The 23,704-nt window shown below is 33.2% G+C and overlaps 4 protein-coding genes across 4 annotated transcripts; 1 reads left to right on the top strand and 3 right to left on the bottom strand.

The window, feature by feature from the left end:
• Window positions 1–9,209: 9,209 nt before the first annotated feature.
• Window positions 9,210–12,841, bottom strand: LOC103985369 (kinetochore protein SPC24 homolog). The gene is made up of 6 exons (XM_018826418.2): window positions 12,251–12,841; window positions 11,943–12,140; window positions 11,358–11,500; window positions 11,154–11,254; window positions 9,608–9,681; window positions 9,210–9,457 (listed from the first exon to the last, which is right to left on the bottom strand). The coding sequence occupies exons 2-6, from the start codon at window positions 12,118–12,120 to the stop codon at window positions 9,360–9,362; spliced, it is 594 nt and encodes a 197-aa protein (XP_018681963.2). The 5' UTR covers window positions 12,121–12,140; window positions 12,251–12,841; the 3' UTR covers window positions 9,210–9,359.
• A 142-nt stretch (window positions 12,842–12,983) lies between these two features.
• On the bottom strand, window positions 12,984–16,610 carry LOC135637595 (ethylene-responsive transcription factor 1-like). Its single transcript, XM_065150220.1, has 3 exons — window positions 16,258–16,610; window positions 13,351–14,276; window positions 12,984–13,258 (listed from the first exon to the last, which is right to left on the bottom strand). Exons 1-2 carry the CDS (start codon window positions 16,520–16,522, stop codon window positions 13,390–13,392), a joined length of 1,152 nt encoding a protein of 383 aa, XP_065006292.1. The 5' UTR covers window positions 16,523–16,610; the 3' UTR covers window positions 12,984–13,258; window positions 13,351–13,389.
• A 1,586-nt stretch (window positions 16,611–18,196) lies between these two features.
• On the top strand, window positions 18,197–20,481 carry LOC135638606 (pectinesterase/pectinesterase inhibitor PPE8B-like). Its single transcript, XM_065151803.1, has 2 exons — window positions 18,197–19,157; window positions 19,657–20,481. Exons 1-2 carry the CDS (start codon window positions 18,254–18,256, stop codon window positions 20,352–20,354), a joined length of 1,602 nt encoding a protein of 533 aa, XP_065007875.1. The 5' UTR covers window positions 18,197–18,253; the 3' UTR covers window positions 20,355–20,481.
• A 1,736-nt stretch (window positions 20,482–22,217) lies between these two features.
• LOC103985366 (E3 ubiquitin-protein ligase EL5-like) lies at window positions 22,218–23,512 on the bottom strand. Its single transcript, XM_065150907.1, has one exon. The coding sequence runs from the start codon at window positions 23,189–23,191 to the stop codon at window positions 22,385–22,387; it is 807 nt and encodes a 268-aa protein (XP_065006979.1). The 5' UTR covers window positions 23,192–23,512; the 3' UTR covers window positions 22,218–22,384.
• Window positions 23,513–23,704: the final 192 nt, after the last annotated feature.

Genomic DNA, 23,704 nt, shown 5'->3' on the forward strand with positions numbered 1-23,704 from the left:
TTAAACCGATTCAATTACATGAGTTGATTCAATTATATGGGTTGTTTCAATGTAATGAGTTTTAAAAAAGAAAAATAGGGAACAAAAAAGATAAAATTATGTCAAACTCTCGTGACAACTTTAAAATGAGTATTTTTTTTAATTTATTTCAATCTTTAAAAAGTTTAAAATTATGCCATTATTTTATCATAATTTTATTATTTTTATAATATTTACATTTATAATCTTAAGGTCATTTTTATTTATATTAAGCATATATTGTTGTGATTGAATTTTTTAGTTATTATTTATTTTAGACCTCTCTAAGTTCTGAATCAATTAAACCGATTCAATTACATGAGTTGATTCAATTATATGGGTTGTTTCAATGTAATGAGTTTTAAAAAAGAAAAATAGGGAACAAAAAAGATAAAATTATGTCAAACTCTCGTGACAACTTTAAAATGAGTATTTTTTTTAATTTATTTCAATCTTTAAAAAGTTTAAAATTATGCCATTATTTTATCATAATTTTATTATTTTTATAATATTTACATTTATAATCTTAAGGTCATTTTTATTTATATTAAGCATATATTGTTGTGATTGAATTTTTTAGTTATTATTTATTTTAGACCTCTCTAAGTTCTGAATCAATTAAACCGATTCAATTACATGAGTTGATTCAATTATATGGGTTGTTTCAATGTAATGAGTTTTAAAAAAGAAAAATAGGGAACAAAAAAGATAAAATTATGTCAAACTCTCGTGACAACTTTAAAATGAGTATTTTTTTTAATTTATTTCAATCTTTAAAAAGTTTAAAATTATGCCATTATTTTATCATAATTTTATTATTTTTATAATATTTACATTTATAATCTTAAGGTCATTTTTATTTATATTAAGCATATATTGTTGTGATTGAATTTTTTAGTTATTATTTATTTTAGACCTCTCTAAGTTCTGAATCAATTAAACCGATTCAATTACATGAGTTGATTCAATTATATGGGTTGTTTCAATGTAATGAGTTTTAAAAAAGAAAAATAGGGAACAAAAAAGATAAAATTATGTCAAACTCTCGTGACAACTTTAAAATGAGTATTTTTTTTAATTTATTTCAATCTTTAAAAAGTTTAAAATTATGCCATTATTTTATCATAATTTTATTATTTTTATAATATTTACATTTATAATCTTAAGGTCATTTTTATTTATATTAAGCATATATTGTTGTGATTGAATTTTTTAGTTATTATTTATTTTAGACCTCTCTAAGTTCTGAATCAATTAAACCGATTCAATTACATGAGTTGATTCAATTATATGGGTTGTTTCAATGTAATGAGTTTTAAAAAAGAAAAATAGGGAACAAAAAAGATAAAATTATGTCAAACTCTCGTGACAACTTTAAAATGAGTATTTTTTTTAATTTATTTCAATCTTTAAAAAGTTTAAAATTATGCCATTATTTTATCATAATTTTATTATTTTTATAATATTTACATTTATAATCTTAAGGTCATTTTTATTTATATTAAGCATATATTGTTGTGATTGAATTTTTTAGTTATTATTTATTTTAGACCTCTCTAAGTTCTGAATCAATTAAACCGATTCAATTACATGAGTTGATTCAATTATATGGGTTGTTTCAATGTAATGAGTTTTAAAAAAGAAAAATAGGGAACAAAAAAGATAAAATTATGTCAAACTCTCGTGACAACTTTAAAATGAGTATTTTTTTTAATTTATTTCAATCTTTAAAAAGTTTAAAATTATGCCATTATTTTATCATAATTTTATTATTTTTATAATATTTACATTTATAATCTTAAGGTCATTTTTATTTATATTAAGCATATATTGTTGTGATTGAATTTTTTAGTTATTATTTATTTTAGACCTCTCTAAGTTCTGAATCAATTAAACCGATTCAATTACATGAGTTGATTCAATTATATGGGTTGTTTCAATGTAATGAGTTTTAAAAAAGAAAAATAGGGAACAAAAAAGATAAAATTATGTCAAACTCTCGTGACAACTTTAAAATGAGTATTTTTTTTAATTTATTTCAATCTTTAAAAAGTTTAAAATTATGCCATTATTTTATCATAATTTTATTATTTTTATAATATTTACATTTATAATCTTAAGGTCATTTTTATTTATATTAAGCATATATTGTTGTGATTGAATTTTTTAGTTATTATTTATTTTAGACCTCTCTAAGTTCTGAATCAATTAAACCGATTCAATTACATGAGTTGATTCAATTATATGGGTTGTTTCAATGTAATGAGTTTTAAAAAAGAAAAATAGGGAACAAAAAAGATAAAATTATGTCAAACTCTCGTGACAACTTTAAAATGAGTATTTTTTTTAATTTATTTCAATCTTTAAAAAGTTTAAAATTATGCCATTATTTTATCATAATTTTATTATTTTTATAATATTTACATTTATAATCTTAAGGTCATTTTTATTTATATTAAGCATATATTGTTGTGATTGAATTTTTTAGTTATTATTTATTTTAGACCTCTCTAAGTTCTGAATCAATTAAACCGATTCAATTACATGAGTTGATTCAATTATATGGGTTGTTTCAATGTAATGAGTTTTAAAAAAGAAAAATAGGGAACAAAAAAGATAAAATTATGTCAAACTCTCGTGACAACTTTAAAATGAGTATTTTTTTTAATTTATTTCAATCTTTAAAAAGTTTAAAATTATGCCATTATTTTATCATAATTTTATTATTTTTATAATATTTACATTTATAATCTTAAGGTCATTTTTATTTATATTAAGCATATATTGTTGTGATTGAATTTTTTAGTTATTATTTATTTTAGACCTCTCTAAGTTCTGAATCAATTAAACCGATTCAATTACATGAGTTGATTCAATTATATGGGTTGTTTCAATGTAATGAGTTTTAAAAAAGAAAAATAGGGAACAAAAAAGATAAAATTATGTCAAACTCTCGTGACAACTTTAAAATGAGTATTTTTTTTAATTTATTTCAATCTTTAAAAAGTTTAAAATTATGCCATTATTTTATCATAATTTTATTATTTTTATAATATTTACATTTATAATCTTAAGGTCATTTTTATTTATATTAAGCATATATTGTTGTGATTGAATTTTTTAGTTATTATTTATTTTAGACCTCTCTAAGTTCTGAATCAATTAAACCGATTCAATTACATGAGTTGATTCAATTATATGGGTTGTTTCAATGTAATGAGTTTTAAAAAAGAAAAATAGGGAACAAAAAAGATAAAATTATGTCAAACTCTCGTGACAACTTTAAAATGAGTATTTTTTTTAATTTATTTCAATCTTTAAAAAGTTTAAAATTATGCCATTATTTTATCATAATTTTATTATTTTTATAATATTTACATTTATAATCTTAAGGTCATTTTTATTTATATTAAGCATATATTGTTGTGATTGAATTTTTTAGTTATTATTTATTTTAGACCTCTCTAAGTTCTGAATCAATTAAACCGATTCAATTACATGAGTTGATTCAATTATATGGGTTGTTTCAATGTAATGAGTTTTAAAAAAGAAAAATAGGGAACAAAAAAGATAAAATTATGTCAAACTCTCGTGACAACTTTAAAATGAGTATTTTTTTTAATTTATTTCAATCTTTAAAAAGTTTAAAATTATGCCATTATTTTATCATAATTTTATTATTTTTATAATATTTACATTTATAATCTTAAGGTCATTTTTATTTATATTAAGCATATATTGTTGTGATTGAATTTTTTAGTTATTATTTATTTTAGACCTCTCTAAGTTCTGAATCAATTAAACCGATTCAATTACATGAGTTGATTCAATTATATGGGTTGTTTCAATGTAATGAGTTTTAAAAAAGAAAAATAGGGAACAAAAAAGATAAAATTATGTCAAACTCTCGTGACAACTTTAAAATGAGTATTTTTTTTAATTTATTTCAATCTTTAAAAAGTTTAAAATTATGCCATTATTTTATCATAATTTTATTATTTTTATAATATTTACATTTATAATCTTAAGGTCATTTTTATTTATATTAAGCATATATTGTTGTGATTGAATTTTTTAGTTATTATTTATTTTAGACCTCTCTAAGTTCTGAATCAATTAAACCGATTCAATTACATGAGTTGATTCAATTATATGGGTTGTTTCAATGTAATGAGTTTTAAAAAAGAAAAATAGGGAACAAAAAAGATAAAATTATGTCAAACTCTCGTGACAACTTTAAAATGAGTATTTTTTTTAATTTATTTCAATCTTTAAAAAGTTTAAAATTATGCCATTATTTTATCATAATTTTATTATTTTTATAATATTTACATTTATAATCTTAAGGTCATTTTTATTTATATTAAGCATATATTGTTGTGATTGAATTTTTTAGTTATTATTTATTTTAGACCTCTCTAAGTTCTGAATCAATTAAACCGATTCAATTACATGAGTTGATTCAATTATATGGGTTGTTTCAATGTAATGAGTTTTAAAAAAGAAAAATAGGGAACAAAAAAGATAAAATTATGTCAAACTCTCGTGACAACTTTAAAATGAGTATTTTTTTTAATTTATTTCAATCTTTAAAAAGTTTAAAATTATGCCATTATTTTATCATAATTTTATTATTTTTATAATATTTACATTTATAATCTTAAGGTCATTTTTATTTATATTAAGCATATATTGTTGTGATTGAATTTTTTAGTTATTATTTATTTTAGACCTCTCTAAGTTCTGAATCAATTAAACCGATTCAATTACATGAGTTGATTCAATTATATGGGTTGTTTCAATGTAATGAGTTTTAAAAAAGAAAAATAGGGAACAAAAAAGATAAAATTATGTCAAACTCTCGTGACAACTTTAAAATGAGTATTTTTTTTAATTTATTTCAATCTTTAAAAAGTTTAAAATTATGCCATTATTTTATCATAATTTTATTATTTTTATAATATTTACATTTATAATCTTAAGGTCATTTTTATTTATATTAAGCATATATTGTTGTGATTGAATTTTTTAGTTATTATTTATTTTAGACCTCTCTAAGTTCTGAATCAATTAAACCGATTCAATTACATGAGTTGATTCAATTATATGGGTTGTTTCAATGTAATGAGTTTTAAAAAAGAAAAATAGGGAACAAAAAAGATAAAATTATGTCAAACTCTCGTGACAACTTTAAAATGAGTATTTTTTTTAATTTATTTCAATCTTTAAAAAGTTTAAAATTATGCCATTATTTTATCATAATTTTATTATTTTTATAATATTTACATTTATAATCTTAAGGTCATTTTTATTTATATTAAGCATATATTGTTGTGATTGAATTTTTTAGTTATTATTTATTTTAGACCTCTCTAAGTTCTGAATCAATTAAACCGATTCAATTACATGAGTTGATTCAATTATATGGGTTGTTTCAATGTAATGAGTTTTAAAAAAGAAAAATAGGGAACAAAAAAGATAAAATTATGTCAAACTCTCGTGACAACTTTAAAATGAGTATTTTTTTTAATTTATTTCAATCTTTAAAAAGTTTAAAATTATGCCATTATTTTATCATAATTTTATTATTTTTATAATATTTACATTTATAATCTTAAGGTCATTTTTATTTATATTAAGCATATATTGTTGTGATTGAATTTTTTAGTTATTATTTATTTTAGACCTCTCTAAGTTCTGAATCAATTAAACCGATTCAATTACATGAGTTGATTCAATTATATGGGTTGTTTCAATGTAATGAGTTTTAAAAAAGAAAAATAGGGAACAAAAAAGATAAAATTATGTCAAACTCTCGTGACAACTTTAAAATGAGTATTTTTTTTAATTTATTTCAATCTTTAAAAAGTTTAAAATTATGCCATTATTTTATCATAATTTTATTATTTTTATAATATTTACATTTATAATCTTAAGGTCATTTTTATTTATATTAAGCATATATTGTTGTGATTGAATTTTTTAGTTATTATTTATTTTAGACCTCTCTAAGTTCTGAATCAATTAAACCGATTCAATTACATGAGTTGATTCAATTATATGGGTTGTTTCAATGTAATGAGTTTTAAAAAAGAAAAATAGGGAACAAAAAAGATAAAATTATGTCAAACTCTCGTGACAACTTTAAAATGAGTATTTTTTTTAATTTATTTCAATCTTTAAAAAGTTTAAAATTATGCCATTATTTTATCATAATTTTATTATTTTTATAATATTTACACTTATAATCTTAAGGTCATTTTTATTTATATTAAGCATATATTGTTGTGATTGAATTTTTTAGTTATTATTTATTTTAGACCTCTCTAAGTTCTGAATCAATTAAACCGATTCAATTACATGAGTTGATTCAATTATATGGGTTGTTTCAATGTAATGAGTTTTAAAAAAGAAAAATAGGGAACAAAAAAGATAAAATTATGTCAAACTCTCGTGACAACTTTAAAATGAGTATTTTTTTTAATTTATTTCAATCTTTAAAAAGTTTAAAATTATGCCATTATTTTATCATAATTTTATTATTTTTATAATATTTACACTTATAATCTTAAGGTCATTTTTATTTATATTAAGCATATATTGTTGTGATTGAATTTTTTAGTTATTATTTATTTTAGACCTCTCTAAGTTCTGAATCAATTAAACCGATTCAATTACATGAGTTGATTCAATTATATGGGTTGTTTCAATGTAATGAGTTTTAAAAAAGAAAAATAGGGAACAAAAAAGATAAAATTATGTCAAACTCTCGTGACAACTTTAAAATGAGTATTTTTTTTAATTTATTTCAATCTTTAAAAAGTTTAAAATTATGCCATTATTTTATCATAATTTTATTATTTTTATAATATTTACATTTATAATCTTAAGGTCATTTTTATTTATATTAAGCATATATTGTTGTGATTGAATTTTTTAGTTATTATTTATTTTAGACCTCTCTAAGTTCTGAATCAATTAAACCGATTCAATTACATGAGTTGATTCAATTATATGGGTTGTTTCAATGTAATGAGTTTTAAAAAAGAAAAATAGGGAACAAAAAAGATAAAATTATGTCAAACTCTCGTGACAACTTTAAAATGAGTATTTTTTTTAATTTATTTCAATCTTTAAAAAGTTTAAAATTATGCCATTATTTTATCATAATTTTATTATTTTTATAATATTTACATTTATAATCTTAAGGTCATTTTTATTTATATTAAGCATATATTGTTGTGATTGAATTTTTTAGTTATTATTTATTTTAGACCTCTCTAAGTTCTGAATCAATTAAACCGATTCAATTACATGAGTTGATTCAATTATATGGGTTGTTTCAATGTAATGAGTTTTAAAAAAGAAAAATAGGGAACAAAAAAGATAAAATTATGTCAAACTCTCGTGACAACTTTAAAATGAGTATTTTTTTTAATTTATTTCAATCTTTAAAAAGTTTAAAATTATGCCATTATTTTATCATAATTTTATTATTTTTATAATATTTACACTTATAATCTTAAGGTCATTTTTATTTATATTAAGCATATATTGTTGTGATTGAATTTTTTAGTTATTATTTATTTTAGACCTCTCTAAGTTCTGAATCAATTAAACCGATTCAATTACATGAGTTGATTCAATTATATGGGTTGTTTCAATGTAATGAGTTTTAAAAAAGAAAAATAGGGAACAAAAAAGATAAAATTATGTCAAACTCTCGTGACAACTTTAAAATGAGTATTTTTTTTAATTTATTTCAATCTTTAAAAAGTTTAAAATTATGCCATTATTTTATCATAATTTTATTATTTTTATAATATTTACATTTATAATCTTAAGGTCATTTTTATTTATATTAAGCATATATTGTTGTGATTGAATTTTTTAGTTATTATTTATTTTAGACCTCTCTAAGTTCTGAATCAATTAAACCGATTCAATTACATGAGTTGATTCAATTATATGGGTTGTTTCAATGTAATGAGTTTTAAAAAAGAAAAATAGGGAACAAAAAAGATAAAATTATGTCAAACTCTCGTGACAACTTTAAAATGAGTATTTTTTTTAATTTATTTCAATCTTTAAAAAGTTTAAAATTATGCCATTATTTTATCATAATTTTATTATTTTTATAATATTTACACTTATAATCTTAAGGTCATTTTTATTTATATTAAGCATATATTGTTGTGATTGAATTTTTTAGTTATTATTTATTTTAGACCTCTCTAAGTTCTGAATCAATTAAACCGATTCAATTACATGAGTTGATTCAATTATATGGGTTGTTTCAATGTAATGAGTTTTAAAAAAGAAAAATAGGGAACAAAAAAGATAAAATTATGTCAAACTCTCGTGACAACTTTAAAATGAGTATTTTTTTTAATTTATTTCAATCTTTAAAAAGTTTAAAATTATGCCATTATTTTATCATAATTTTATTATTTTTATAATATTTACATTTATAATCTTAAGGTCATTTTTATTTATATTAAGCATATATTGTTGTGATTGAATTTTTTAGTTATTATTTATTTTAGACCTCTCTAAGTTCTGAATCAATTAAACCGATTCAATTACATGAGTTGATTCAATTATATGGGTTGTTTCAATGTAATGAGTTTTAAAAAAGAAAAATAGGGAACAAAAAAGATAAAATTATGTTAAACTCTCGTGACAACTTTAAAATGAGTATTTTTTTTAATTTATTTCAATCTTTAAAAAGTTTAAAATTATGCCATTATTTTATCATAATTTTATTATTTTTATAATATTTACATTTATAATCTTAAGGTCATTTTTATTTATATTAAGCATATATTGTTGTGATTGAATTTTTTAGTTATTATTTATTTTAGACCTCTCTAAGTTCTGAATCAATTAAACCGATTCAATTACATGAGTTGATTCAATTATATGGGTTGTTTCAATGTAATGAGTTTTAAAAAAGAAAAATAGGGAACAAAAAAGATAAATGAATGATTGAAAATACTTTTGTTATTTTAAAAATTAGGGACTTAAAAATATGAGTTTTTCTAAGAAATTTATCCTTTATGTGAGATATTAATGATTCTGTATTCAAATGATATGTTAAGTACCTATCTGTTTTTTCTTTTCTGAAGCTAGCTAATTCTTGCCTCACAAAACCATACATTAATTTCCAGCTTAAAAAGAAATTATAGGAGTCTCATGAACAAAATGAATCCTCGTTCACTTGCAGGAACATCATAATTTGATATTTTCTTTACATGGTTTTGCATTCATCATAGCAGCATGGTGAATTATTTGAAGAATGAACGTACAACAGCTAGAACAAACAACAACATAGGCCACAGCTAAGCCATCTTCCATAATTTGTTGCAAATATCAAGTGGAGCTTCTGTCATCTCAAACTCAAACTTCTCAGCTTTCTTCTTGTTTCTATCTACCACCACTGTTTGCTTTTAAGGATAACATGAACATAATTTTTGGAGAAATAATTCAGCCATCATCAAAGTGGCATCCTTAAAAGCTCAATAAGATCTTTATCTCAACAGACAAAAAGGGTGAGATAAACCAATAGAAAATGAAACTTAAAGGATACCACCAGAAATCTTGGTTGTATCTTCAAAATCTGGGATAATATTTGTCACTGAAGCGCACAAGGAAAGCAAATTTCTGCAGATAGAAAAACAAATTTATCAGACTTTTAGATACAGTTTACAATATCCTCCAAACATATCAGTCACAAGGCATCATTATTGTTCTCGCTATCATTTCAAAGGTTTTTTTGACTTCTACGAACTTTCCTGTTTATTGACCATCTTCAGAATCATGTAATAGTTTTTGATCAGATCCTTCACCAGTTCCTCTCACCTTCTACTATTACTCTTTTTATTAAATCCTTAAGCTGAAAATTCAACATTCATATTTTAATAGATCTTTATACTTCCAAGCAACCTCAATATATTACCTTCTGTGCATCTGGATACTGATTTTGACTGTTCACATAATCTTGCAGTCACTGTAGGTTTGTTTGTACAACAGGTTGTCAGTATGCCCTTTCCTTATCCAGAATCCTTGTCACTTCCATAAAACATCTTGACTTATCAAATATAAAGTCAACTTGAAAACTTTCTACTAGTTATCATCATGGTAGCATTGTCCTACATACAATTTCCTGCTATACTATCTAGAAGACTAGATCTTGAAAAGAGATACATCTAAGAAAAGTTCATTTAGCCATATCTAACCCTACAGAACTCACCATCCTTGGACAAGGTTGAATGGATATGGGACAGAACCTAGAAAGCAATGATAAAGAAATCACAGCACTACCTGAGACCTAGAGTCATGATATACACAGTCCTCTCAATACAATGACATTGATTTGCCACATATTTGAGTAGAAATCATTACCTACCTGAAATTAGTCCATCACTAAGGTTCTGTGAGTCACCTTTCTGAATATATGTGCAAAAGGCACAAAGAACCACTGACAGTTTAAACAGGAAGAAACACTAGCTTTTGACCTCATTAATTTTCATCAACATAAAGCACCTTTATGAATTTGAATGCAAAGAAGTAGCTTATAACAAATTAGATTGTATACAACCCACAAAAAGCTTATAAAAGCACATCTCAAAGATTACATGTATAATGGGGTAAAGATAATTTGGGATTCAACTACACAATTGGTCTTCTCCAATAGTTAAGACAGTAATAATAATAATAATATCATTTGCTAATCAACCAATAGATAAGTGCAAGAAGTTTAATATAGAAGAGAAATCAATATTGTTTACTCTATAGCAGGTCAACCCTGACATACATGGTCTTGCTAGCTGAAATATTACAGGATCATAGAAGCAATCCTTACCTGTACAAGCATGAGACCGCTAAACTATTAATAAGATGGTTAATAGTCACCTTCAAAATGACTTCTTTTTATTTGTGTGAATAATGAGCAGATCCTACCAATGGACATTCCTTCTTCACAAGTTGTTCAAGGGGGCATATTTTGCAATTTCAATGTTAACAAGCCACTTCAGATAAATAATTGACAGCAATGCTAGACAATAAACGATTTTTTTTTAATCCAAAAGCAATATACAGATATGCTAAAATACAAAGGTCATCTGGATACTTACTGTGTCCTTGTTAGATCTTTTTCTCTTTTCTTAATCATCTTCATTCGCTCTTCAATGGAAATTCTCTGATGTTCAAAACCAATGAGTTCTTCACTAATAGCTGTGTTGAAGCACAGAGAAGGCAAATGAGAAAAAGTTTTGAATGTGCATGTGCAGTAGATAAAAACATTCTAACATGCAGAAAAACCGAAAGGAAAGGTCTTATCTTAGTTCCTGCCGTAACAGATGTTCCTCTTGCAATTTCTCATCCAATCCATGTTGAAGATGTTCAAGTTCAGCATCTAAATCTGTCTCCTCCTTTGACTTAGCAATCTTCTCTTTACATGCTTCTATCTTGTTCTCGTAGTCTGCTATACAACAATGTATGTCATCAAACGAATGGCCCTTGCAAGGATACCAGAATATTGTCTGAGAAACTTAAACTTTTGAGAACCCTAACCATCAAGTTCAATTATAAAATAGCTGATAAGTGATTTCTCTTGGATCCTTACAAGGCCCTCCTCATTTCTCCTCGCCAATACAAAGTTCATAACGAAACCATTTCTTTCAAATTAAAATAGAACAGTTTGGGCTTCACACACAGCACCATTGCAGGGTAATAAAATGGGTTCTTGAAGTCTTCTATTGGGTCATATGAAAGTGAAAATTTAGACCTCGGTCTTGCAAATCTACTTAGCTAAAACATACTACCAGTTCCTGTACAAGGCACAGTAACAGCTTGGTCATCCACTTCGCAATCTGATAGAACAAGGAAACAAGAAGGATTGAAGAGGTGAAGAAAGGTTTGACCTTCTAATACCCTCCCAGTCTCATCGACGTCAGACCGACATGACGACTGAAGCAGCATCGCCCCTTCCAACGATTGCACCAGCCCATCGCCGTCCTTCTTATTCTTCAAAACCCCAAGTAGATCATCGGCTAGCGAAACAAGATTCTGAAAGTCTACTCTTTTGGCAGAATTCGCCATCCAAACACGACGACACAGACCTGGACGCAGATTCCACACACAAAAATCGCATCTTTATTGCCTCCGCCATCATCCAAATCCACATTTTTCGCATTAAATTATTCAGATAATAAAGAACAGGAACCTTTACCTGATCGAACGCCAAAGAATCGACCACCGTTTGCCGCCTCCCTCCCGGAGATTGGGGAACCTCGTGTGCCCTAGAGAAACCGAAGACGGCGAGAAAAAAGGGCGGGGTTTGCGTTTAAAGAAGAGATCGGGGCGGATTAACGGATGCGGGTGGATGCCGGATCCGATATGTACTTCTATCCGCATCCGATAATTGAGGACAGCTTTAAACGTCGTGCACTGGGAATTGGGATCTCTTCTTCTTCTTCCTTACCTCATAGATAGTAGGCTTAGAATCTGGAAACTATACTTTGCATCAACTAATGGACATTAATCATAACCACTGTCATTCTCTCCCAGATTTCAGCCACCACTAGGAAGAATACAACCCAATTAATGTCACCTATTCATCATACTTTGAGAATATAGTTTTGCTAATTCATGCATTATAAGTTGATTCTAGCAAAACAAAAAGTTGTCGTTCACTATGTTTTAATTCAATAAAACTGAAGGATCATATGATTCCAATGACTAGGAAAGTACAAGCTTAAGAACAGCTCTAGAGAGCAGAGAGAAATCAGGAGATTTTGAGAAAAGAACAAGTCCTTTGCTCAAACCAGATCTATTAGCTTTGATTTGGTTAATACTTCTTTAATGCTCAGGTACCCAGTAAACATGCAGCTTTACAGCAGGCAGGACCATGTCATCTAAAACCAAAAAGTATTAATCCAACCCCACAGAAGAGCCACCAAGAGGAATCAAAGCATAAGATCAAATAGAGGAACCAACATGTCTAGAGAATCTTGCATAGTAACTAACAACAGGAGAACATAGAGGCAAAGCAGTCTTTAAACAGTCTTCAGCCTATACTTAATACAACCAACTTAAAGGACCCAAATTCTGAGCATAAACACATCACATAGAGAGAACAGAAACTAGAAATAGATGTATAGCAAGTAGCATAAATCAGAGGTTCATAATATAATCATTGTGGACATCATTGGTTCAAGTCTTCCATCAATACTGGCACCTGGAACAGAGAGAAGAAAAATAAGACATCTGATAGACAAACAAGAATTGCAGCAAATATAAGCAACTGAAACTCCAGACAGGAGTGCTTACATTTATTTGAAGAAGGCCATTTGTCATAATCTTTGGTCCTCAGTAAATGGTTTCCGCTATAGGTGGCAGGTTGTCAAAGCTCCAGAGATCCACACCATCTTCACCCTGAGTCGCATCACAATCGAGGAAGCTGTCAATTGCCTCCTCGGAGCTGCCCTCCAGATATGGTGTCTGCAGAAGCTTCATGAATGACTCAAAAGCAGATAATTCTTTAGAGAGTTTGATATCATCAATCTCCTTGGCAGGCACTGCTTCTCCAGCATTATTCTTCAGTTTCTTCGTCAGACCGCCATCTTCGAGCAATACAAAATTTTCAGCCTCAGGGTTCGCTGGATCAACAATTGTTGTGATATCTGGATAGTTAACCTCCTGTTCCCAACCATATTCAGAATAACCAAAAGTGGGGCTTCCATGATCAGAGAATGTATTCACATTTCTTGTCCTGGGTTCCTCAGAAGGTGGAGCTGGTTCTATCTCAGTGAAGGAGTTCATATTCTTGGAGTGTTTGATGGGTTCCTTCTCCTCAAACAAATCCAAAGTCATGAAAAAATCATGATTATCATCATTCACATAATTGAAATTGTGATTAAAATTGAGACTATCTTCTGGGTTCCATGTCGGTGCTTCCCATGCAGTTGATTTCATAAGGTGCTTTTGAGCACTTGGGGGTGCCTCATCAGGGAAGTTCACCTTAGCTTTCTTTCCACGGATACTACGGGCTTCCACATCATAGGCTCTTGCAGCCTCTTCAGCAGTGTTGAACGTCCCAAGCCAGACGCGTACACCCTTGCGAGGATCTCTAATTTCAGCTGCCCATTTTCCCCAAGGACGCTGACGAATTCCCCTATACTGGTTCTTTCTCTTTCTTTTAGGAGATCTAGCTGCAGGTCCATCAGATTCAATAGGTCTTGAGCTAATTGGCCCACCTGAGAACAGGAAAAAGGATGAACAAAAATTTTGAAGACTGAAATCAATTTTCCATACAAAGCTCCTATAGTGCCGTGGTACCCTCTCCTGGTAAAACTTCCATAAATCCAGTAGAAGTAACAAAACACACATTGCACATAGGTCTAATGGCATATAAAAGAAAGTCAATCAGAAGAACTAAATTAAGAGTCTTACTCGTCTTGCTCATGGCTGACAGAATCTCTAAGGAGATCATGATCCAAGACTTCAAGCACAAAGATTAACTAATCAAAGAATTAAAGCGCAGCAGATATTTTCTTTTTCAATGAAAATACTTCACCTATGATGTGATGAAACTGCAAACCTTGATTCAATTTATTGCACCGACCAATGTTTTAATTTTGCCCATATCGGTTGCTACAGAGGTCAAGATTTTACCATGGAAAAATTGAGAATCTTGTCTTGGCTAGATGTATACATGATGTCAACCACAAGAATCCTACTTGTATCTGCTCTACTCTGGAAGAGGAAACCTTAGGGAGAAGTATATCCATGACGCCATAAAGATCTGTTGGTGGATCTGACAACTCCCTTATCAGTAAAACATTAAGCTAATGCAAGTAAAAAACCATCTGCAATTTCAAATGACTCATAAACTTACTGTAAGATGAGAAGTAACAGATTGCCCCTTATCTATGGCGCGTGAGTTATGAACCAAATGCAAATGCATCCAACTCGGGCACAGTATCGTGGGTTTACCGCATTGATGGCCTAGTTTCTCACTCATTGATGCATCTGTTTTCAAAATAAGTCTTTGCTTATATATTTAACTAACACAGGTCAAATAAGAAACGGTGGACTCCTTAGATTATCATATGCAGCAATAATGATTTATGAAGAAATCGTTGATCAACAATTTTATAATTAAATATTGTATATCACATAAGAGTTTTGAAATGATTTTCTTGCGTGTTTTGAGATATCATAATTCATATCTAGCAAGGCACTGATTGAGCTCAAGTGAATAATTTAGCACATAAATAAATTAAATGTGATATAGCATCTTATTCTCTTCAAGCCCAACAAGGTTGCTACTATAATAGGCAAAGAGCTAAACAAAATTGTATCGAAGGAAGTGATTTTGTCAAACGAAAGACACAAAGGACTCACAAAGGAACAACTCATCATGCCAAAGATATAAGATTAGATTATCCAAATGATGCACAAGAAGCACTAATGAAAAGGGAACTATCAAGAAAACAATAACATGAGAATGACTAGTGACACTAAAACAAAAGATAAAATTCACTGAGTAAACTATGAAAATGAAATAAGAACAGTAAGATCAGCACTTCTCTATGGGGAAAAAGGTGCTGATCTTACTATTCTTGTTTCATTTGCATAGTTTAGTCAATGAAAAATCCATAGAAAAATAATGAGAAGTATAATAAGATAGGCAGAAGAACAAACTCTAGATCTACTCCAAAGGGGAGCAAAAAAGATACTACACTAATTAAATGTAAACCCTGAACATGAAACAGAAGTGATAAGATAAAGTTGCACATATACAAATTCAAACCAGCAGCCTGCTCAAAAGAAGATGAAATGGAGTTAGATAAAAAGAATTCCTTTTTGTCTCTTGAAAAGAGTTGTTATCCAGGATCCGGACAACCATCACAGGAACATAAATAAAAAGGGTAAAACTTCCCAATTATTCATGTTGCAGAACAAAAATGTTAAATCCAAGAACCAATACTGAGAAGTAAGAACAGTGGAGAATGTTTGTCCTTCAATAAACTGCATTCCGATAATGAAATTTCTCAAGGCACAACATTAAATCCTATCTGCCTCTGCAAGAACATAAATACACTAAAAATCAGTTTTTTAACATTAAAATGCATTAGAAACCTCTTTTTTTTCCAAACAAATGCAGTAAAAATTCGATTTGTCCACCAAGGCCAAAAAGAAACAAAAAAACCATCTTTCTCGAACAGGGTAAACCTTTGGGAGGGAAGGCACAGTGCTTGTGGTCGACGAGCTCCACCTCTTCGTCGTTCTTGGACCTCCCGTACTCTTCGTTGAACTCCTGGAACAAGGCGTCCAAGTCATCCTCCGCCTCCTCCACGGCCCGCCGTCGGCCGTCCTTCTTCTTCTTCTTCTTCTTCTTCGACCCGTTCTTGAGATCCGGCCACAGAACGTCTTCGGAGACGAGCCGCCAGGACCTCGCAGCCGGAATGAAGTCGGAGATGATCGCTCCTCCGCACATTCTCGAAGCTTACACGGCTCCTTCCTCCCCTCTGAGAAACAACCATCAACTGAAGCCAACGCTTCTCTTAAAGAGGGAGAAGCAAACCAAGACTTTTCGCACACATCAACCAACCACACAATCTACCTGCCATGTGATTGATCTTAGGAAGGGCCACATCAACCCACACAAGACACAGAACGGGTTTCTATAGATATCTAAATCAAGTTTATCAATGAACATAGTTAAGTTACTGTTTGATACTCTGCATCTTATAAACACTGGTCAAATTTGCTGTGTCTACCAAACAAACGTGGCCATGAAATCTCGGTGAGAGGAGGGTGGGTAGGTGAATTGGTAGAACAATACCTTCACTTTGAAGACCTCTTCAGCAGCCATGACATTAATTGTTTCTATGACTACTTATTCAGCCTCACATCATAACTAAAATTTTCTTTTCGATTCCAGTTAGGGTGTTTGAAATTGTCTTCGATCAATGACAGACATATTTGTAAATCATATATGATCACGGAAACAACGTATATATAGAGAGAGATAAGGATCTTGTATTGATGCAAGCATCTTGCACTAGATTTATCTTTTGACTGCAAAATCTTGACGAAGACTAACCATGGAGGGTTAGGTTTGGGCAAGAGATGTCCTTGCTGAGCAACAACCATTTCTTCAAGGTAGAGCACCCGGTTTAGAGCTGAATGCATCACCAAACTCAAGCAGAACAGTAGTTGGTCACGCCTGCTATTGACTCCGGTGGATGCACTGCTGCTTCCATCATCTTTCTCGCCGAGGCTTTATTCAAACAAATGAAGTCACACGGCTGGACTGCATGTGCTCTCAGTATCTACCATATTGCACCATCGAAACTTGTCCTATGGCAGTGGAGAACCAGCTCAGGGAGCTCTGTTGTTGTTCTTGGCTAACACAAGATGGCAAGTCATGAGTTGGTCAAACTCAAAAGCTTCAAGGAGATACATTTTGGTAGTAGTCCATTCTTACGCTTGGGTTAAGGAAAGGCTCTTAGATTTATATGATAGATTAAAGATGATACATACATTTCTTTTGAATCTAAAAGGAAAAGAACAAGAGGGCAGTCCATGTTATTGGCCATTTCATGTTCCAGAATCTGGTTCTGTGCATGCCATGAGGCTTTCTTTCCATGACTTAAATACATAAAACACCCTCAAAAGAGCTTCATCTAAGCCTCTTTCCACCTTGTGATGTTGGTGATTGTGCCTGTACCTCCCTACCTTTGGCAAAAACAAATACCTGTGGCACATCAGGCACTGGTACTTGGCAAACAGTGGATGCCACATGATCTGCACCAATCAATACTAGGCTTGACCAAGTCAAACATATGATTCTAAATTTACAGTAGAGTAGTGTACAGACTTGAAGAGAATCCTTTGACAAGTTCTACAATTGCAGTCGGCAGTAACACTAGAACAAGGGGAGGGAAGGTTAAGAAGGTTGATTCCTCTGGTCATTCTTCCCATCCCATCCACTTCATAAGATTTGAGTTCGACTCCGAGTTTCCACATTGATCCAAATCAGCTGAATCTTAGTCTCAGTTCATGCCATCCACAGCTTTGTTCCACTCGCTAAGAAATCGCTCTCCTTTTCTCTTTGTGGAGCTGGCACGCAACTCTGTTAACTCTATATAGCACCATATGTTCTCAGTATGGAGTTGCGAGCTCATCTTCTCTTTCTCCGCCTCTCTGCAACAATACTGAGCGCATGGCTTCTTCCCCATCCGCCAATGGGGTTCTCATTTTCTTCCTTCTGCTTTCAGCACCGGTGTGTCTCTCCTTGAACAACACTGCGGCCTCCTTACAGTCACATTGCCCGAGGTCTAAGACCCCCCGCCGGGGCTCGCCGGCGGGGAGCTCTTTTGTCCCCTCGACCTCCTTCCTCTCCACCCTGCATTCCACCCTCGATGAGATCAAGAAGGTCATGTCGCTCGTGTCCACCTTCTCCGGCTCTCTCGACTGCGATCTTCGCGTCTCCTCCGCCGTCAGCGACTGCATCGAGCTCCTTGACCTCTCCTCCGACGAGCTCACCTGGACCCTGTCCGATTCACAGTCCAACAATGCCTCCACCGAGGGCACCGGCGGAAACCGCCTCTCCGACCTCCACACCTGGATGAGCGCCGCCCTTGGGAACCAGGACACCTGCAAGGATGGCCTCGGCGGGACCGGCGGCTTCGTCGAGTCCCTCATCGCCAAGGGCCTCGACAAAGTCAACTCCCTCGTCGCCGACGGACTCCGCGAGATCGCCGCCGCGGCGGTCGAAAATGCAGGCGAAAAGGGCGGGCGTAGGAGGCTGATGGGCTTCCCGGAGTGGGTCTCGGCGGGGGACCGGAAGCTGCTGCAGGCCCAACCGGCGGCGGTGGCGAACGCGGTGGTGGCGCAGGACGGGAGCGGGAACTACACGACCGTGGAGGCAGCCGTGGCAGCGGCCCCAGCGGAGAGTCCCCGGAGGTACGTGATATACGTGAAGAAGGGGGTGTACAAGGAGAACGTGGAGATCAAGAAGAAGAAGTGGAACCTGATGCTCGTCGGCGACGGCATGGGCCAGACCGTCATCTCCGGCAGCCGTAGCTACGTCGACGGCTGGACCACCTACCGTAGCGCCACCTTCGGTGAGTACAAACCAAAACCAAGAAAACCTATCCTTCCTTCCTCAACACTAACAACAGTGTCTTCGAGTCATACCCTAACCTTCCTTCTCTTATACGGCAAAGAGAAAACCACGTGACCTTGTAGAACGTTGCATGCCTCTCGCCATGCTGCGATCCTTATCAAATCAATCTCATCTCCACGCATCCATGTGATTAAAGAGATCCATAAACATCTCGATCGATCTCCCATAGCGTTCTTTAATGAAGCTGTGGGATCCATGTGCACGCTTGTTCTCAAATGGAAAGCGACGCTGTTTTTGAGTTGCACTCACACTTGCACCTCTTTAGTTCCTGCGGGCAATTTGCATTGTTTCGGAAGATGTAAATCTTGTGCTGGTTTATCGAGCATGAATCCCTCGATCAAACTTCCGAACTTATATCTAAATCCTGCACCGACTCAAACACTATCTTGTCTCCTGTAATGCGAGCTTATCAGTTCTAGTTCTCTTCTTTTGTGCAGCTGTCGCCGGCAAGGGGTTCATAGCTCGGGAACTAACGATCGAGAACACGGCGGGGCCGCAGAAACACCAGGCAGTGGCGCTCCGCTCCGATTCCGACCTCTCCGTCTTCTACCGCTGCGGCTTCTCCGGATACCAGGACACGCTGTACGCCCACTCCCTCCGGCAATTCTACCGCGAGTGCCGCGTCGCCGGCACCGTCGACTTCATCTTCGGCAACGCCGCGGCGGTCTTCCAGAACTGCCAGGTCTTCCCTCGCCGAGCCCTCCCGGACCAGAAGAACTCGGTGACGGCGCAGGGCCGCAAGGATCCCAACCAGAACACCGGCTTCTCCTTGCAGTTCTGCAACGTCTCGGCCGACGCCGACCTCCACGGCTCCGCCAACTCTACCGCCACGTACCTCGGTCGGCCGTGGAAGGCGTACTCCCGGGCCGTCTTCATGCAGTCGTACCTGGGGTCGGTCATCCGGCCGGAGGGGTGGCTGGAGTGGGACGGCACCTTTGCCCTGAGCACGCTGTACTACGCGGAGTACATGAACTACGGGCCAGGGTCGGGGTTGGGGGGGCGAGTGAAGTGGCCGGGGTACCACGCGCTCAGCGACGCCACCATGGCTGCTAACTTCACGGTGGCTCGGTTCATAGATGGGAACTCGTGGCTGCCGTCGACCGGAGTGAAGTACATAGCTGGATTGACGGTATAGAAACGAAGGCGGCAATCGTTTTGATTCGTGTTGGGTTGTTCCTTGCTTTATGATCTGTGCTGCTTGATCCGCATGTTACTGTTGAATGATTAATTCTTCCTTTCTAATATGTAGTAGTTTGAAAATAGTATATATGTCATCAGAAAATTTAATATTTAGTATATATCCATATAAATATACAAATTATATATAAATATTTTATTGTAAAGTATGAAAAATACTGTTTTGTGGTTATATATTTTTAATATAAAATATTATATCCCTCTAAATATTAAGATCCTTTATGTATGTTATAGTCATTAACATCTACATGAAAAAATTCATATTAATAATTAAATAAAAATTTCTCAATAACTTATATAATTTATCAAAATAATTCATAGTAATATTTTTTTATCAAATAACACCCTTTTTACCTAAAATTATATTAATGCTCTTAAATTAAATTATTTTAAGCTCAATTGATTCATAAGTCAATTTGATCTGATCGATGTGTCTTAGTTTGGGTCAAGTCGATTTGAGTCTGATCTCGGATTGAGTCGAGTCAGACTCCTTCCATTAATTCATGAATTATCTTTGCCTCTTTCCTTGTTCCACTCAAACTTCATTACCTTCTTCGCTTCTTATCCCGTCTCTCTCTTCGTTAGCTTCATCTTCCCCTTAGTTTTCTCCTCATTTTCATTAGCTCTCCTTTTTTTTTCCCCTTGGTTTTCTCATCCCTCCCTCTTCTCCTACTCATACTCTTCCTCCTCTTTTATCATCTACTTCTCTACTAATCTCCCCCTCCCCTCATCCTCCTCCATCTCGTTTTCCTTATAGTTTAAGATAGAAAAATCCTTTAACACTTAAGTTGTATTCAAGTTACACTTATACACAAAACTTATAAAAATATATTATTTTTTATTATTTTTTTATTTTATCATCAAATAAAAAAATCATTAGAATCATATTCTAGTAGAATTCTCAAATTTTTGATAATTAATTACCTTAAAATCATCTTAAAACAAAAAAAAAATATTAATTTTAAAATAGATTAGGTGATCAAATTTAATTTAGTTCAATTTCAAGTGTAACTGAGACAACATAGAAAATATAAAATATAAGATTCTATGATTAGTTTTATAATTAATTTAGGATAATTTAATATAAAAATTAATATGTCTCTCAACATGTTATGTGGATATGTATAACTTGAGTGCAACAACTATTTTAGATAATTTAAAAGAATTTTATATAAAAATTAATATATTTTATGAATGAGTGTAACTCGAGTGAATAGTTATATATATCGATATATTTTTTAGTATAACTTAAAATTTTTAGTTTTATCATAATTTTAAGATAATTTTTTATCAAAATTAATATTTTTTTTAATATAATATGTGCATGAGTGTAACTAAGTGTAATGAATTTTTGTAGGTAAACTGTGAGGAGGAGGAGGAGACGAAGGGGGAGGAGGCTGAGAAAGAGAAAGATAGAGCGAAGGAGTAGGGGGAGGAGGTGATGGAGAGAGAGAGAGAGAAGTGGAAGTCGAGGAGACTAAGAGGAAATGGGAGGAGGAGAAAATGATAGAGATAGAAGGAGATGGAGGTGGAATGACAGGTGAAGTGGAAGAAGACGAATAAGAAGAGGAGAAAAAGGTGAAGAGGAAGGAGGAGGAGACCGAGTGACGATATATTAAACATAAAATATATATTAATATATTAGTGAAGATATATATTAAACATAAAATATATATTAGTAAAAACCCAACATGAGAGCCCATCCAATAAGAGTTAATTACTCGAGTTCTTTTTGGATAAATTACCCATACCTTAAACATAAAATATATATTAATATTTTAGCCCAAGAAAACAAAAAGAATTCAAAGAGACTTAGCTGTTGACTTTGTTTGGAGATGAGAAGAATTCGTCATCACCTTAATGTAATGAGGATGATATGTAACAGTAAAAATTTATCTATGAATCTGACATTTCTTCTTACATTTGCTGCAGTTCTAAGCTTTCAACTTGAAGCTCTATGAACGGTACTCACGAGCTGGCCGGAGATTTTGGAGGGTGAACGATCCCCTCTGTGGATGATTCCGATCCCTGCTCAATGTCGCCTCCTCTTGGGCTACAAGAAGAACCAGCTGCCGTCTTCCCCTGGCTCCAAAGCCTTCTCCGTGAGTTGAACCGAGCTGAAACCGGCGATTTCGTCACTTCCACGGCGAGCCTACTTGGTATCTCAATCGCCAGGGCACCAGAAGAGCTCGAAGGCCCTTCCGGTGAGCATGAGTTCCCTGCATTCACCTGATTCTGGCTACCCCATATCAAGACGTTTGCCGGGAGGACCGGAGAAGTAGCAGGCGGTGGAGTTTGCGTCGATTCAGCGCCGGAATCTGGGTTCATGGAAGGTTCGACGCCGACCGGGGTCCGGCAGAGCGGGCAGGTGGAGTGGGATAGGAGCCACATGTCGATGCACTCGAGATGGAACCCATGGCTGCAGCTGGGCAGCATCCGGGCCTCCTCTCCATCGGCCAGCTCGGAGAGGCAGACGGCGCACTCGACGCCCTCCTTGAAGTCCGCCGCCCTGTATACGGTGACCGGCAACGACCGGAGCGCGGCACTGTCTAGGCCGCCTCCGGTGTCGGGGCCGAGGCCAAGGTCTGCAGCGACGAAGATGAAGCGCGCCCGGGAGCGGCCGCGGGGGGCCGCATCGGGGCGACGCAGGTGACGCCTGGCATAGAGGTAAACGAAGAAAAAGAAGACTATGGCAACGAAGAGGAAGATGACAGCCCCTATCATCTCCCTGCTGCTTATACTCACGGCGGGCGTATCTCCGCGGCCGCCCCCCATCACCTGATCAGCTGGCTCCGACAACCACCGCCGGTGCTGATCGATATCTCTCCGACTCCTTGAGCAAAGCTAGAACTGGAGACGAATGAACGTAGTAGCAGTAGTAAAGAGCCGAAGGTGCTTGTTTCCGTGCAGATGGTGTTGGAACAGTTGGGTCGCCCTTTTCTTGACACGGATCGTAGATTCAACGACGACGACTCGGTGGAGAGAGGAATGCGGTCGTCCCGGGCGGGGACGCCGCGTTGGCGTTTGACTCTTGAGGTTTCCACGATCACGGTTGGATCGAAGACGTGATCCTCATGTAGTTCACATCAGATTTCTTGCTCCAATCCTTTTCGTAATAGATTGTTTGGGGTTTCTTAACGACGATAAGATTCTCTGACTCGGTATTAACTCATCTAAGTACCAATAAAATATATATATATATATATATATATATCAGTGTTTTGCAGCCTCTTTATGTCTTTATATCTTCAGCACGCAAAGGATCTGATGGATGTTGGACTTGCTTTG

Source organism: Musa acuminata, chromosome BXJ3-5, assembly GCF_036884655.1.
Source record: "Musa acuminata AAA Group cultivar baxijiao chromosome BXJ3-5, Cavendish_Baxijiao_AAA, whole genome shotgun sequence".
In the NCBI taxonomy this organism is placed as follows: domain Eukaryota; kingdom Viridiplantae; phylum Streptophyta; class Magnoliopsida; order Zingiberales; family Musaceae; genus Musa; species Musa acuminata.